Source organism: Bos indicus, chromosome 7, assembly GCF_029378745.1.
Source record: "Bos indicus isolate NIAB-ARS_2022 breed Sahiwal x Tharparkar chromosome 7, NIAB-ARS_B.indTharparkar_mat_pri_1.0, whole genome shotgun sequence".
NCBI classification, from domain to species: Eukaryota; Metazoa; Chordata; class Mammalia; order Artiodactyla; family Bovidae; genus Bos; species Bos indicus.
The window spans coordinates 24,822,661-24,840,646 of record NC_091766.1 but is presented as its reverse complement, the minus strand read 5'-3'; the positions used below and the strand labels follow the sequence as shown (position 1 = coordinate 24,840,646).

Below are 17,986 nucleotides of genomic sequence, written 5' to 3'. Positions count from 1 at the left end.
TCTCTACCCATATAACACAGATGATAAAACATCTAGGTTGATGGTGAAACAATTCTATTCTCCACAGTGAGGGATACTCAGATATTCACGGAGGACCAGGAGGAGAAGTTAGTTAGTTAGTTCAGTCGCTCAGTTATGTCTGACTCTTTGTGACCCCATGAATCGCAGCATGTCAGGCCTTCCTGTCCATCACCAACTCCCAGAGTTTACCCAAACTCATGTCCATCAGTTGGTGATGCCATCCAGCCATCTCATCCTCTGTCATCCCCTTCTCCTCCTGCCCCCAATCCCTCCCAGCATCAGGTTCTTTTTCAATGAGTCAACTCTTCGCATGAGGTGGCCAAAGTATTGGAGTTTCAGCCTCAGCATCAGTCCTTCCAATGAACACCCAGGACTGATCTCCTTTAAGATGGACTTATTGGATCTCTAGAGGGGGAGTCAAAAGGGGAGAGAGCAATCCAGCCAATAATCAATTCCCTATGTGCTCTCCACAGTCTGGAACACCCAGAGAGATTCATAGAGTTACATGGAGAAGAGAAGAAGGAGGGTGATAGAGGTGATTAGGAGGAAAAGAGGGGGGAGTCAAAAGGGGAGCGACCAATCTAACCAGTGATCAATTCCCTAAGTGTTCTCCACAGCCCAGAACACCCAGAGAGAGTCACAGAGTTAAGTAGAGAAGAGAAGGGGGAGGGAGGAGATAGAGGTGATCTAGGGGAGAAAAGGAAGAGTCAAAAGGGGAGAGAGCAATCAAGCCAGTAATCACACCCCTAAGTGAGAATGGATACTGAAGATAAGATTCTTAAAGGTACAAAATTGGTAACAAATACCAAAAAGCAAAGAATAAAAATCTAGAGTTTAGACCCTCAAGAATACAATATTAAAAATACAAAACAAAATCAATCACAAAAATTATAAAAAATATATACATGAAATTTGCTTTAAAAATAGGATCTTTTTTTGTAAGGTAATAGTAGGTTATAAAAATGAAAATTAAAGAAGTAATAAAGAACTTAAATTAAAAAAAATTTTTAAGTCGTAATAGTAAAAGTATATCTAGGAATTTCTCTGGAGCTGTTGTGGGCAGTGTGGGGTCAGTTCAGTTTCAGATAATTCCTTGTTCCAGCTTGTCCTTGTTCTTAAGGTCTATAGGCCCCCTCCAATGCTTGCTACTGCTGCTACTGCTAAGTCAATTCAGTCACTGATCAGGCTCCAGGGTGCTCTGCAGGGCACTGTCCACAGCGGGCCCTGCATTTCATGCACTTCCCAGGTCAAAGCTGCTCAGGTTCAGGTTCTCAGGTACTCCGCAAGGGCACAGACTCAGTTGGGCGTGCATTTTGTGCCCTTCCCAGGTCTGAGCAGCTCAGATGACCAGGTGCTTGGTGAGCGCACTATCCCAGGTAGGCTGTACATCTTAATCACCTCCCCGGCCCTGGCCACTTGGTTTCCCGGCTGTGCTGTGAGAGCATCATCTCAGGTGCACCATGTATGTCCTCTGAGGAGCTGATATCAAGCTGTGACCCTTCTGGCAGATGTCAACCATCCAAGATCCCAGGAAGACATGGTTAGCAACTGAGAGCCTGCTCACAGTTTGGTGGAGAATGCTGATCTCTGGGTCTCTGGAGCTGAGATTGGAGCAGCCCCTTGCCTTCAAGCTCTGGCTGTCGCTTGCATGCTTCTCTGCCTCCGGCAGCGGGGAGGGACCTGCACGCAGCCGGCTTGCTCTCCTTTAGTGTTCGCTCAATCCTTTGTTAGTGCTCGGGCCAGGCTGTGAGTTAGAGCCTTTTTCAGGTCAAATTCTCTCTCTCTCTTTTGTTTTCCCTCTCTGGAAATCCCACAGTTTGGGCTGCTATCTCACATTAGCTCCCTCAGATTATCCTCAGGGCATTCAGGCCTGGTCCTTACCGTAAGAACTGATAATGCCACCCACATCCCCCTGTCCAGCCCCTGCTCGCTGGTGGCAGATGCGAGCGTCTGGGCTACTTCTCTGCTGGGAGTGCGGTTAGGCGCCTATTCTGTGGGCTTTTTTTTTTTCTTTCCTCTTGGTTATGTTGCCCTCTGAGATGCCAAAACTCCCCACAGACCCGCCTCTGAGAGGGTTTCCTGCTGTTTGGAAATTTCTCCTTCACGACTCCCTCCCCAGGTCGGGTCTCCATCCCTAACTCTTATGTCCCTCTTTTTGTCTTTTATATTTTGTCCTTCCTCCTTTTGAAGAGAATGGGCTGCCTTTCTGGGTGCCTAGTGTCCTCCGCCAGCATTCAGAAGTTGTTTTGTGGAAGTTGCTCAGCATTCAAATGATCTTTTAATGAATTTGTGGGGGAGAAAGTGAACTCCCCATCCTATTCCTCTGCTGTTTTGGGACTCTCCCTCACAAATGATTATTTTTTAAATATAACTCTGTGAACCAATCAGAACTATGCTGTTGCACCTAGAAATACGTATTCATAATGGCCCAACTCTATATAATATTACATGTTACTATATATAAATATATAACAGATGGGAAGTTTATATTTGTGTGTGTAGGATAAATGAGCTTGTAATGTACAGGTTTAGGCAATGTAGTATAATGTTGAGGCCAAACATCCCAAATTGGAATCACTGTACCTAGGGACTTAATTCTAGCTCTGCCACTACGTGACTTTTTGACTTTGACAAGTCACTTTCTCTGGATTCAAAGTATACTCATGTATTAATAGAGGAAATAATTTTTGTGTTCCCTTTCCAACTTCTGAATTTACAAATTTGAATATGCAGAAGCATACAGGTGTGGGAACTCTAAGGCCAGTGTGCACAGCCACGCAGGTGAGTGCCACACAGTTCTGGGGACCCATTGCCTAGACAGATACAAATGAGACCCCCTGCAGCTGTGTTCTAGACAGGCATACCTTTTCCTATACCTACACCTGTATGTATACATTCAGGAGATATTAAAATGTGGTATCTACTTTTTATTTTTGTTGTTACCATTTTTGTAACCTCTGGGACCTCTTGAAGATAAAGAAAAAAAAAGTAGAAATCCTTTTAGCTGAGACTTAATACTGGCTACTTCTAGAAGATGCTATGATATGTTTAAATTTCATTTGTATTATAAAATTACTTGATTTCTGACCATCAAGTCCCCTGTATCCAATAAGGAGTGCACTGACAGTGATTTGATGCAGAATGAATCTTACTCATGCATGCGGTTGCTAAATTAATCTCAAAGAAATAAAGTTAAAGCTGATATTACCAGTTTGCTGGGCAAATTTTTCAAGATATAAAGCATGCTAAAACAGGTAAAACAGGAGAGAGAAAGATGGGTAATAAACAAAGTTCTGTTCTTGTTTGGCCAAAATGACAAATGCAATTCTGGAGTTTCTGGAATCTTTCTTCTTACCAGTTATTAGGAAGCGGCCAGTCTCTTGTTATGCCAATTAAAGACGAAAACCAACAAGATGCAAGCTTGCATTGGAACAAGAATCTTTATGTCTAGAGTAACAATATATTTTGCTTTGCTGTCTCTTTCATTGGTCCCCATCTTAAAACAGGATAATATTAACTTCTACCTCATAGTGTGTTTAATGATTAAACTAAAAGCTCTTTGCACAGTGACTGGAAAACAGTAAGTACTCAGTTACTATTGTTTGCTCTCCTTTGTATTTAATTGAAATTCATTAGCTCATTTGAATTGTGATTGTGGTCACATGTTGATTATCCAGAGATAGTGGTGTTTAGTCTTTGATAGTAAATAGTATTATTACATTGAGCTCATTGATCTTATCCATCTTTTCTCCTTTGTTCTATGTTAGTTTCTCTCTTCTTCCTCAGGCTCCTCCTTCTCTCTTGCTCTCTTTTATTTGTCCTTCCTAGTTTTTGTTTGTTTGTTTGTTTTTTGTTCTTTAATTTATTACCTTCGTTTTAGTTTACTGTGTGCTGGTTCAAATAAGATTGCTTTTTTAATTGATTGGGAAAACCTCAATTTTCTTATGTATGACATGAGGGAGTTGGATTGAACCAACTTACAGTTCTCTCCCACGCTCAGATTTTGAGGCTCTGTGAATCTGTATGATATGGTAATATGAATGTTACAGGAGCAGAGGAGAAGGAAATATGGAGAGTCAAGGAGAGATGTCCAACTAACTTGTTTCCTGGGGTGATAAGTGTGTTCCAAAAAATTCCCATCCTACACAATAGCGTGCAGAAGTGCTGAGGGTTAAAGACATTAGGGTGAAAGACTGGGGAAAAGGCCAAGGTAAATGACAAAAACAGTACTTTTAAGGCATCTAATCCCTTCTCAGAGGATGATAAGTTAAAATATACAGCAAAATCCTCGCATTCACATAGTATCTATTTTGTTGTTTAGTCACTAAATTGTGTCTGACTCTTTTTGCAACCCTATGGACTATAGCCTGCCAGGCTACTCTGTCCATGGGATTTCCCAGGCAAGAATACTACAATGAGTTGCCATTTCCTTCTCCAGGAGATCTTCCCAGTTTACATTTTAGTTCTATTAAAATTTCCATTTCAAAGGATGTTTTGAAAGATTGCAGAAAAGAGAAGGCAAGAAAGTGGTCCTCTTAACTGTATGTGATTTAGTGCACAGATTACTTCCTGGTATTCATTCAAGATTAAAACTAGTAAAACTTTTCTAAGGTAATATGCAACATAAAAGAAGTGAAAGTGAATGCCAGTACAGGAGTGCTGGTTACTAACAACTTCAATTTTGATTTTGAAATATTCATTTAATTTTTTTTACCAGGAAAGCTTACTTGTCTTTAGTAAATCCACATTCTAATTCTGTATTTCAATTGTTCTTGTTGTTGTTCAGTCTCTCAGTAATGACTGACTCTTTGCCACCCCATGGACTGCAGCACGCCAGGCTTCCCTGTCTTTCACTAATCTCCTGAAGCTTGCTCAAACTCATGTCCATTGAGTCGGTGATGCCATTGAACCATCTCATCCTCTGTCATCCCTTTCTTCTGCTTTCAATCTTTCCCAGCATCAGGGTTTAAAGTTCAGTCAATTGACACAAACAGTATTTCAACTGACTGAACTTTAAATCTCCTACCAGTGGATGTTACTGCACAAATAAATTACTAAATTTTGTTTTTGTTTAATTTTGCTTTTGCAGCTTTTTTTCACTTTTCACTTGATAAAGTATGATTTTCAGAAAGATGAACCCATTAGAGATGAACAGGGCTGGTGCAGTGATGTGAAAAAAGGTAAGGTTATTGTATTTGAAGATGCCTCTTCAGGTAAATTTTCTGAATTTCTCTTTAGTTACTGAATTTAGAAAAGAAAGAGTCGTTATTTATGATATGTATTTGGATTTTTAGTGCAAGAAGAATGGTTTAATTGTTAAAAGTTAGAGGCCCCATGTGGGTCACTCAGATGGTAATTACAAAAATCTTCAAGTGATTACTGTTGGGCTTAAAGTTTTCTTAATCCACCACTCCTACAGTCGCATATGTCTAATGTCCTATGTCATCAAGATATAAAAATGAATGGCACTTTATAATTCTATGTACAGAGGAAAGCGAGACAGACTTGGGTTTAAATCTGGGCTCTCACACTTAGAAACTGTCCAACTTTGGGCAAATCACTTAACTCATCAAAGTCTCATTTTCTTTATATGTGGGATAGTAGTGACAATATTTTTCATTAGGTTGCTGTTGACAGCTAAATGAGATGATGTTTGCAGAGCCCCATGGAAGGCCTGGCATGTAGCTTGTTACCTCCCTCCCTTTCTCTTCGTCATCCAGCTCCTCCTTCTCCAAGCTAGTCTTTCTTATAGTTTTGGGTTAGAAAATTTTTAATCAAAGCAAGTGCCCCAATTAACTAGCAGCTGCATATAATCAAGGTGGAAAATTAAATGTAGAGATGTGCCCTTAAAATTGCTTTGAGATCCAGTCTGAGAAAATCAGGCCAAAGTTACTTTTTATTGCCTCATAATGTTTCAACTGCATTTCAGAAGACGACTTCAAATATGGAGATAAAGTTCATAGACCTGTTCCCTGCCTCCCCTCCGCCCCACACTACCTGAAAGATTGGACAAAAAAATGAGCCTTATCTATTAAAAAGCAAATACTCCCTTCCTCTGAATTTCAAGTCTAAGAGCATTTATCCAATGTTTTTTTCTAATTCAACTCCATAGACAGTGTCTAAGGGAAAAGTCATTTCTAAGGAGACTGAAAAGACCTTTGTTTATCCCCACTTTTCTAGTGTGTTTTATTTATTATATGTATCATAATATGTGATATTGGAACTTGGATCCCCAAACTGCTTATGAAATCTCAGGGTTTTTTAGAAGCAGATTGTCACCAAATATCCACTTTATAATTTTGCAATTGTTGAAAAGGATTGCTCAGTTTTTTTCCCATTAAAGCGTTGTGTCTTTCTCTGTGCTTTCACTGCAGTGAGGCATGGGTTTTATCGCTCCCTAGTCAGGGAACCAAGATCCCACATGCCACGCAATGTGGCCCCTCCAAAACAAAATCATTGTGTCTTTCATAAATTATTCCTAAGAGGGAAAGATAAGAATACACTCTAACCTTTTTAAGCATTTGCAATAATTAATTTGTCAGGTAAGGAACTATCACCTGTGTCCTGAAGAAGAAAAAGAAAAAAATATAAATTTTAAGGAAAATATAAGAGGCTTAGAAAATTCTGAAATGTATATAGGAAATGTAGATTGATGGAATACGCAAGGGAGGAGAACCTTTGGAGTCAGATGAAAGTGAAAGTAAAAGTCGCTCAGTCGTATCCAACTCTTTGCGACCGCATGGACTTTACAGTCCATGGAATTCTCCAGGCCAGAATACTGGAGTGGGTAGCCTTTCCCTTCTCCAGGGGATCTTCCCAACCCAGGGATAGAACCCAGGTCTCCCACATTGCAGGTGGATTTTTTACCAGCTGAGCCACCAGGAAAGCCCAAGGATACTGGAGTGGGTAGCCTATCCCTTCTCCAGCGGATCTTCCCAACCCAGGGATTGAACTGGGGTCTCCTGCATTGCAGGTGGATTCTTTACCAACTGAGCTGTCAGGGAAGCCCTGGAGTCAGATGGAGGGAGGCATGGAGTCAGATGGAGGTGGTTGAAAAAAACTTCAACATTTGGCAGCTATGTGAAAGTGAAAGTCACTCAGTTGTGTCCAACTCTTTGGAACCGCATGAGCTATACAGTCCATGGAATTCTCCAGGCCAGAATACTGGAGTGGGTAGCCTTTCCCTTCTCCAGGGATCTTCCCAACCCAGGGATCTAACCCAGGTCTCCCACATTGCAGGTGGATTTTTTACCATCTAAGCCACAAGGGAAGCCCAAGAATACTGGAGTGGGTAGCCTATCCCTTCTCCAGCAGATCTTCCCAACCCAGAAGTTGAACCGGGGTCTCCTTCATTGCAGGAGGATTCTTTACCAACTGAGCTATTTTTTTCCCTCAGTTTCTTCACCTGTAAAATGAAGATAATAAGAGGGCCTGACTCAATAGGTTTCTGATGAGACTGAGATGGAATACACATGTAAAGTGCTCAGAATAGTGACTGGTACCCAGAAAGTGCTCCTACAGTGTACCAATGGCAGTGATGATGATGATGATGATGGTACTGGTGATGACGCTGACAGTGAGGGGTCGCTGCTGAAGCAGGGCAGGCGAGTTTCGGCAAATGGCTTGTGTGCCCTGGGAACCCTCAATGTCCAGGAGTGAAAGCAGTAAGAGTTGGAAAGAGTGTTAAAATAACAGAAACTACTGTAGAGTGTGCTGGAATATAGCCTCATCAGACGCATCACACAGATGTTAACTGTCTTCACAGTGGCCAGAGTAAGTCATTGGCCTTGAAATCTTCTGGGGAAGTGATTGCTGGTCTCCTTTGTCTTCTACTATTAGACGTAGCTTTTTACCTTTCTGAATGCTGAGCAATATCTTGATTAATTTGACTATACCTGATTAAAAATTATTTTAGATAATGTGTCTAAATATAAGTAAAACCAAAAAAATTCATGGCTTATCTCCTGTCTTTTGAGGATTTCCAGAGGAATAAACATTTTCTTAAACTTTTAATAGCATATCAATTAAGTCAAATCTAATATTATACAGAAAGATCATAGAGACTTGAATTTGAGTTCTAGGCCCCTTCCTTTCTATCTGTTGAATTTTACTAATATACTTCACTCTTTTGGGCCCTAGCACCTTCCCTGTGAAATAGGGATTATATTGATCAACTTCAAAGAATCTCTCTGAAAAAGTAATGACAGTTGCATTTCTCATAGGGCTTGCTCCATAGTAAGTGCCCAATAAATAAATATTGCCATCATCATAATCTTATTTAAAATTATCATTTTAGTTGTTATTTATATTATGGCCATTATTATTGGTGTTAGAATCTATGTATTCCAAAAACATAGCCATTAGTGTATCCACTCAGGATGTAAAATAAATTTAAAATTACTTTTTTTACATTCTATTTCCTTTTTGTTAGCTTTTCCAGAGTTATTTATATTTTGGCAGTCTGTAAAAGGGTGTGCTAGACTTAGGCACCCAGAGTAATTGATGTCAAATATAATAAAAATAAGTTCAGAGGAAGGAAGGATAAGCTACACTGGATGTATTTGTCACATGCAACAAGGTCCACACACAGTGTGTGGAATAATATTTTTAATCACATCATTGAAAATGCCTCTCTCTCAGGGGAACCCGGACTTCTCATTTCTCAAGTGAATGAAAAGAATCCCTTCTTTGGCTATGCTGGGAATAAGAAGCAGACAGAAAAGAAACTGCTTTGTGATGTTTTTAAGAAAGGAGATGTTTACTTTAACACAGGAGATTTAATGGTCCAAGACCAGGAGGATTTCCTTTATTTTTGGGACCGGATTGGAGACACTTTCAGGTATGGAATAGCATTGGTTGCAAAGCTTGGTTTTCGATTGTGAACACTGCTCTGAGGGAGGCTCTGTAGAAACACTATACACCACCTGCTCTCTACCTTCAGGGCACAGAGTGCTTTTATCTCAGTAATGACTCCCGGTTTAAAAATTCACTGCCCATCTGTTTCTAGATTGAAACATATGTTACATTTTGATGTCATTTTTATAATTAACTTAATGAATCACTTGGATCACTTGGGTCCAAATCAGTGACTTCTTTTTTTTTTTTTTTAAGAATATGATACAGGCAGACTGATGTGAAGTCTAAATTGTAGGGTTAAAACAGAAAAACAGTCAAATACTGTCTAATTCTTGACTTCATGGCAAAAATAAAGAAACAGAAAAATTTATCTTTCTTAGAAGTTTTTTTAATTCTTTATCTTAGGCTTATTAATTTATTTTGCTTTCTAATCAATGACCGTAGAACAGTGGACGACCAGATTATAGACAGTCCAGAAACATCCGTTTTCCTCACCTTCTTTGTGTCACGTTAGAAGGGCATCTTATGCAAAATCATTTTTAAAAAAATATTCATTTGTATGCATTAAAAGAGCCAAAGAGGTTAATCCCTAGAAATTAAAGAGGTGCAATAAACTGAAAGACTCTAACTTTCCTTTCAGGTTTTCTATCATTATAGATAGAGAATGCTTTGTACAAGCAGAGAGATTTGTAGTTATTTTTATGGCATTTAAAAGAAAACATTTTACAGTAAGCAATTTATACCAATAAGACAACAGATAAAGTAATTTTAACTGAGAAACAGATACTGATTTTGCTGACTTACAAAGTTCTTCCTTAGAAATGTCTTTCATTTTGAAAACTGCCATTATTTTTGGTAATTAGGTGCCTGCACAGAGCCAAATGCAGGGCACTGAAACTTAAAACTGGGTGCCTTGTTCTTAACATATAGGGGTACTAACTGGAACTTGTTTTTTTTTTAGGTGGAAAGGGGAAAATGTAGCAACCACAGAGGTTGGTGCTATCATTGGGATGCTGGATTTCATACAGGAAGCAAATGTCTATGGTGTGGTTGTGCCAGGTATGAATAGATGTCAGGTTTGGGAGGGATTCTTAGAATGAAATGAAACTTTTCTTTCATTTGCAACAATCTTGCTAATTGAACATTTCATTTTTCACATATTAAGATGTCTTAGTTTGGGCTGGCAAAGGGATGTCATAACCCCAAGCTAGCAAACTGCACGGTCACACCTGGGGAATGGTACCAATTGCATTTTAATGTATATGTATATTTTTAAGCAGATCTTTTGAAAACTATGGTCAAGTTATGTAGTGCTAGAAATAGTTACAGCTTTTCAGTGGCCTATTATTTTTCTGTTGATGATGAGAAAAATGACTAGAATTTATACATACCACAATGTGTAATGACTAGATGATTAGAGTTTATACATACCACTAAACAGGAACATGTTCTAATTTAAATATTTAATAACATTGACTTGTAGTTAAGTTGAATCTTTTTCAGAAATTATTTTAAAATCTGTTTGGCCTCAACTTTATAAATATGTATATGAATATTGTCTCATTTTGGTGAAAATGGCAAAGAGAAGTAACCAACTTGAAATTTGCATGTGCAGGGGATACTGATGGTGGGGATGTTTGGAGAGGGCAGCAAAAAAAAAAAAGTCTGTTTAATAGTCTTTGGGTCCTGGGGAAATGCTACAAGAAATTCTGAACCCCTGGGGAAAAAGATGGGATGTTAAGCAGTAAGCAATCTGTGGATTTAGTCATGGAATTATTAGTCTCTAGTTTCTTGTTTTTTTAATTGATACTTAACATGACATTAAAAAATATATATTTGTCTTTAAAATGTTTCCTGTTAATATTTCATATTAATAGTAATGGCATACAAATTATGGGTAATTTACTGTGTTTTCTATTCCATCTATTTCATTTTTGAAGTGTAGGTAATTAAACATAGATTCTGCACTTTCTCTTTCCTACATCATTTCTAGAAAGTAAATCATAAGCTCAAGACCCACTCGTTCATGCTACTGTTGCATTGTTATTAATGTAATAGATGTAATGTCTATATTTGTAACAGTGTATAATGAACAGGATTTTTTTTAAATTCACCTACTGCTTGTAAAACTAACTCTATTACAAACTTTTTTTTTCAGGTTATGAAGGAAAAGCAGGAATGGCTTCTATTACTTTAAAACCAAACATGTCTTTAGACTTGGAAAAAGTTTATGAGCAAGTTGTTACATTTTTACCAGCTTACGCTCGTCCACAGTTTTTAAGAATGCAGGTAATTTTACCTACCCCTAAAATTTAAGACCAGGAATTTACAAGATAGTTTAATTACAAAATAATACTTACCACTTAGACAATATGTTCATTTTGTTTTTATTAGAAAATTTCAAGAACAATGAAAAGTATTAGGATGCTAATTTATGCCATATTTGAAGCCTCATTACAGACAGTTCAGTTCAGTTCAGTTCAGTTGCTCAGTCATGTCCGACTCTTTGCGACCCCGTGAATCACAGCACGCCAGGCCTCCCTGTCCATCACCAACTCCCGGAGTTCATTCAGACTCACGTCCATCGAGTCAGTGATGCCATCCAGCCATCTCATCCTCTGTCGTCCTTTCTCCTCCTGCCCCCAGTCCCTCCCAGCATCAGGGTCTTGCACAATAAAATGCTAGCGTCTTTGCCCTTGTCCTATTTGTTGCCCTCCTCCTCTTCAATCTGGATAAACGATGGTCCCCATGATGGTGGCAAGACAAACCCACATCTTACACATGCTTTTGTGCTTTGTGAAGATATTTGATGCTGTATACCTAAAATTAGATTCCACCAGGCCGCCTCAGAGTATCTGCAGAATGTGTGTAGACCCTCAAGGCAATTGGCTTTAAGCAATTTTGCTTTTAATTTTTATCCTCATTCTGTCCAGTCTCCCTCAGTGACTATATATCTTGGGGGAATTCTGAACTCATTTGTTTTGAAAGGTGTGTGTGTGTGTTAGCCGCTTACTCGTGTCCAGCTCTTTGTGACCCCATGGACTGTAGCCTACCAGGCTCCCCTATCCATGGGATTCTCCAGGCAAGAATACTGGAGTGGCTTGCTATTTCCTTCTCCAGGGGATCTTCCTGACCCAGTGATCAAACCTGGGTCTCCTGCATTGCAGACAGATTCTTTACCATCTGAGAGAGAAGTCCTTTGCGAGATGGGCCCTCTCTTGTTAGGTTGCTGGAGAAAAGTCCAGTAAAATTTACTCAGCTACTAGGTAACTTTGCAAGCTCATTTATTCAGCCATTTATTCATATAATATTGTGCCTCAAAAATAACTTCCCAAAACTAGTCCTCAACATCTCTTAACATCAGTTCGGTTACTCAGTTGTATCTGACTTTTTGCAACCCCATGGACTGCAGCATGCCAGGCTTCTCTGTCCATCACCAACTCCTGGAGCCTACTCAAACTCATGTCCATTGCATCAGTGGTGCCATCCAACCATCTCATCCTCTGTTGTCCCCCTCTCCTCCCGCCATCAATCTTTCCCAGCATCAGGGTCTTTTCCAATGAGTTGGTTCTTCGCATCTGGTGGCCAAAGTATTGGAGTTCCAGCTTCAGCAACAGTCCTCCCCTTGAACACCCAGGACTGATCTCCTTTAGGATGGACTAGCTGGATCTCCTTGCAGAGACTCTGAAGAGTCTTCTCCAGCACCACAGTTCAAAAGCATCAATTCTTTGCACTTAGCTGTCTTTATAGTCCAAGTCTCACATCCATACATGACTACTAGCAAAACCATAACTTTGACTAGACAGACCTTTGTTGGTAGAGTAATGTCTCTGCTTTTTAATAAGCTGTCTAGGTTGCTCAGAGCTTTTTTTCCAAGAAGCAAGCATCTTTTAATTTCATGGCTGCAGTCACCATCTGCAGTGATTTTGGAGCCCCCCCAAAATAAAGTCTGTCACTGTTTCCATTATTTCCCCATCTATTTGCCATGAAGTGATGAGACCAGATGCCATGATCTTGGTTTTCTGAATGTTGAGTTTTAAGCCAACTTTTTCACTCTCTTCTTTCACTTTCAAGAGGCTCTTGAGTTCTTCGCTTTGTGCCATAAGGGTGGTGTCATCTGAGTATCTGAGGTTATTGATAGTTCTCCCAGCAATCTTAATTCCAGCTTGTGCTTCATCCAGCCCAGCATTTTGCGTGATATAGTCTGTATATAAGTTAAATAAGCAGGGTGACAATATACAGCCTTGACGTACTCCTTTCCTGATTTGGAATCAATCTGTTGTTCCATGTCTGGTTCTAACTGTTTCTTCTTGACCTGCATACAGATTTCTCAGGAGGAGCATCAGGTGGTGTTGTGTTTCCATCTCTTTAAGAATTTCCCACAGTTTGTTGTGATCCACACAATCAAAGGCTTTGGCAAAGTTAGCAATGCAAAAGTAAATGTTTTTCTGGAATTCTTGCTTTTTCGATGATCCAGCAGATGTTGGCAATTTGATCTCTGGTTCCTCTGCCTTTTCTAAAACCAGCTTGAACATCTGGAAGTTCATGATTCACGTACTATTGAAGTCTGGCTTAGAGAATTTTGAGCATTACTTTGCTAGCATGTGAAATGAATGCAATTGTGCAGTAGTTTGAGCATTCTTGGGCATTGCTCTTCTTTGGAATCGAAATGAAAACTGACCTTTTCCAGTCCTGTGGCCACTGCTGAGTTTTCCAGATTTGCTGGCATATTGAGTATAGTACTTTCACGGCATCATCTTTTAGGATTTGAAATAGCTCAACTATTTCTTATCTTAACATAATCATGTAGAATTTTACTGGGTATATGTGTCATATCACTGTTAGATCCCTAATAGAGCAACAGCTGACTTAATATTGTTTTTTAAAAATATTTGCTGAGTGATCGCTGTGGCCAAGTCACTGCTTGGTCAATGAGATGTATCATCTAAACTGTCACAGATACATCTCCATTGACATCATATTTTAAGAGCTTTTACATATATTATCTCAGATTATTTTTATAACAATGCTCTGAAATGATAAATGTAGTCCAAAGTGCAAGTCGCTCAGTCATGTCTGACTCTTTGCGACCCCATGGACTTTACAGTCCATGGAATTCTCCAGTCATTATGAAAAAGAAGTAACACATTTTTAATTGAAATTTTTGAAATAATTGTAGATTCACATGCATGTGTAAAAATCAATACAGAAAAATCATCTGTGCCTTTTACTTAGCTTCCTCTAATGGTACCATTTTTCATAATGATTATTGAATATTGATAATGATACAGTCCACTCATCTTATTAAAATTTCCTTTGTTTTTACTTGTACTCATTTGTGTGTATGTGTGTATCATTCCATACATTTTTATAACCTTTATGGCTTGTATCAATTACCATAGTCAAGATGTGAACAATTCCACTACCACAATGCTCCCTCTTGTTACCCTCTTATAATTCCACCCAGCTCTCTTCTGTCCCTCCCATCTTGCCCCAGAAGAATATATTTTAATGGAGTAGAAAGTTGATGGATCAAATAATATTTTAAACATGTACCTCCAAGGGCAACTTAAAATTCACGATCGTTAATCAGAAGAAATATTTTGGGCACAAGACTCCTCCAAAGATTAAATCAGTCTTGTACAAATTTAGAAGATATTTTAGAATCATTAAACACCTAAAACACATGATCCATGAGTTTTATGTTTATTATAGTATTTGATATAATGTCATGCATAGTGCATGATAGTTGGCAGCACAATTATTTAATAAATAAATAAATAATTTAATAAATAAATTAATAAATGATCTGATCTAAGTAATGCAAAAGTATAAGTTACATCTGGCAAAATGAATAGGATGACTATCTTATTAAAATTTTATTTAGCACATATTTTAAAAGGATCTTTTTGCCAATGAATGTACAAAAAATTTTTAAATGTGATATTACTCATTATGGCCAAGATGCAGTTAAACCAGTCCTTTCAGTCTGCTTGTGGAAGAACAAATTGCTATCATCACTCTAGAAAACAATTTGGTAAATGTGTGATCACACTCTTAGAATCTGCATATATTTTGATTTTGTAATTTCAGTTCCAAAAATTTACTCTTAGGACATAACTAAAGATGCACAAATGTTATGTATAAAATGTTATTCTTTATAGTAGTAAATTTTTTTTTCTGTTCTCTTTAAGTTCAATAACAAGTGTAAGGTTAATTAGCATATTATAATTAGAGGAACTCTTATGAAACCATTAAATTGTGATATTTTGATGAAAATTACCTGATCTGGAGAAAAATATCTAGTATAATGTTTTTGTTATTTTTTAAAAAAAGGCAGAACATCAAATTTTATGTAGTGAACTTCTAGTTTTCTAAAAGAGAAAAAATAATATATGTTTCTACACAGTTACATCTAATTCTGTGATGACAGTGCAGGATAGGGGATGAGATTAGAGAAGAAGGTTCAAAGAGAAGTAGATTTAGTAGAATTAGCTCATCAGATCAGATCAGTCGCTTAGTCATGTCCAACTCTTTGCAACCCCATGAATCGCAGCACACCAGGCCTCCCTGTCCATCACCAACTCCCGGAGTTCACTCAGACTCACGTCCATCGAGTCAGTGATGCTCATAAGGATGTGTAAAAATGGCCAAACTACTCATAGAACCTGTGAGTTATATGGACCCTACATGTTATCTGACTTAAAACAAGGTTGCTTCTTTATGCCTGAAACTACCACACAGATCCTTTAAAGTCCTTGTCGCCTTTAAATTCCTTAAAGCAAAGATTCGTAAGCTTTCTAGATCCATAGCACCTTAGTAATTATTTCATAGCACTCTTGGGTCAAAACCTACAGCCTCCCTGTGGCGTCTGTCTGCAATGCGGAAGACCCAAGTTCAGTCCCTGGGTTGGGAAGATCCCCTGGAGAAGGAAATGGCAACCCACTCCAGTATTCTTGCCTGGAAAATCCCATGGACGGAGGAACCTAGTGGGCTACAGTCTATAGGGTCGCAAAGAGTTGGACATGACTGAGCGACTTCACTTGGGTCAAAAGAAATACCTAAGCATTCATTTATTCAGTAGTTAGGACAAAGTAAAATAAATATTTAGGTCTAATAAATTAGTTGCTATTTTTAAAGATAATGCATATAAGTGGAAAGAAAATGCTTTTATTTCATATTTAAATAATCAGATGTATTAAGGAGATGTTACGTTGGGTATTACACAGCTCCTCAAATTTTGGAGTTACATTATATTGAACAGGACCAGACTAATTCCATACTCCACATTGATTTTTGGTTATGCTTGCTTTTTATGATAGCAACCACTGAAAACCCTATTTCCCAGAGACATGGCATGATGGGAAAAAATGTATCACAAACTAATATTGAAACTGTGAACTGTGAACTGTGAACCTCGAGCCAGTAGTTTTCTATGTGATATCAGATGTCACTGGATTTACCTTGAAAAATTTAAATATCCCATGGAGACCCTGGCAATTCACTGAGGTACCATGAAGCACCTCGGTGTATAGTTTGGGAACCCAAGTTTTAGATTATTTCTTATACTCTCTGGTTCTTGCAGGATTATTCCTTGTGGAATAGATTGCTGTCTTTTGTAACTTTTATCTCCTTACAGTCTAGAAGCATTCTTTGTACATGATATTGTATTGATGTTGGACTGGAGAGATAAATCTATATGTTTTAGACATGTTTGTAATCAGTTGTAGTCAATTAGTAACTATATTCATATTTCTTATATATTGAATGAAGTTTACAGGAAAATCAAGGTAAAGATTTAAGTGTTCTAAAGGGCACTTAGAATTAAAAAATCTAAAAACTTTTAGTGTTAAATTATTAGTAGTAAAAATAGAGATGCTTACTGGACATAAAAATGTTATAATTAAATATTATGCTCTGTATTGTTGAATATTTTATTTGTATATTATAGGTAATGTTAAATGATTCCACTAATCCAGGTCATTGCTTTATAGGAAAAGATGGAAGCAACAGGAACATTCAAACTACAGAAGTTTCAGTTGGTGGAAGAAGGATTTAGTCCATTGAAAATTTCTGACCCACTTTACTTCATGGATAACTTGAAAAAATCATATATTCCCTTGACCAAAGAAATTTATGATCAGATAATATTAGGGAAGATTAAACTTTAAGATGTTTTTATATATGGGATTTTCATATGCTGCTTAGGAGGAATGAGAGGAGAGTGATTCTTTAATATGAAAAGGGGAACTGACATTAATTATGCATGTGCTGTATTTCCTTAATATGAAACCATTTTTCCTTAAGTAATAATTTACATTTGTCTCAATTGATAACAAACTTCAGTTGATTATTCCTTTTATCTATTTGGGGATCCAGTGCATAAGTAAATATCTGCCTTAAAGTTTTTAAATAATAAATAAGTGGTTAACAATTTAGACACATGCTAAAAATGTACATATTAATATTTAAAATCTAGTTTTGAGTGAAGGGTTGAATTTTACTCAAATATTTGATTTTTATGTGCCCTGTCTTACAACTCAATAAAGCTATCCTTATTGTGAGTTTTGAGGTTTTGTTTTGATGTTTTTAATTGTAAATTTTCATTCAAAGGAAGGTAACTGACTAAATGCATGCATTCCTGTATCCCCTTTCCTAAATTCACATGAAGAGGCTAGAAGAAATGTAAAAATATGAAACAATAAAGCAGGAAAACTGGTAAGCCCCAAGCATTTAGGAATTTGGGGAAGATATATAAATGGGATCAAGTTGATGCTAAAATCCAACAGAGCTATTCTGGTGGCGGTTTAGTTGCTAAGTCATGTCCAGCTCTTGCGACCCCACAAACTGAGCCCACTAGGCTCCTCTGTCCATGGGATTTTCCAGGCAAGAATACTGGAGTGGGTTGCCATTTCCTTCTCCAGGGGATCTTCTGGACCCAGGAATCAAACCCAGGTCTCCTGCAATGCAGGCTGACTCCTGCATTGCAGGCAGATTCTTTACTGACCGAGCTACAAGGTAAACCCTCAACAGAGCTATAGAAACCACTAACAGTACAGGGAAATGATAGACTAGAATAGGACCCATGTGTTAACACCAAGATCAGATG

The 17,986-nt window shown here is 38.0% G+C and overlaps 1 protein-coding gene across 2 annotated transcripts in view; it reads left to right on the top strand.

Moving 5' to 3' along the window:
• Window positions 1-17,441, top strand: part of SLC27A6 (solute carrier family 27 member 6) — an 80,559-nt gene extending 63,118 nt beyond the window's left edge. For both annotated transcript variants that reach the window (XM_019964593.2, XM_019964592.2), the window contains 5 exons: window positions 5,111-5,201; window positions 8,662-8,860; window positions 9,839-9,936; window positions 11,036-11,166; window positions 16,872-17,441. In XM_019964593.2, coding sequence (XP_019820152.1) covers window positions 5,111-5,201; window positions 8,662-8,860; window positions 9,839-9,936; window positions 11,036-11,166; window positions 16,872-17,048 — 696 coding nt within the window. In that variant the 3' untranslated portion in view covers window positions 17,049-17,441. The remainder of the gene's footprint in view (window positions 1-5,110; window positions 5,202-8,661; window positions 8,861-9,838; window positions 9,937-11,035; window positions 11,167-16,871) is intronic.
• Window positions 17,442-17,986: the final 545 nt, after the last annotated feature.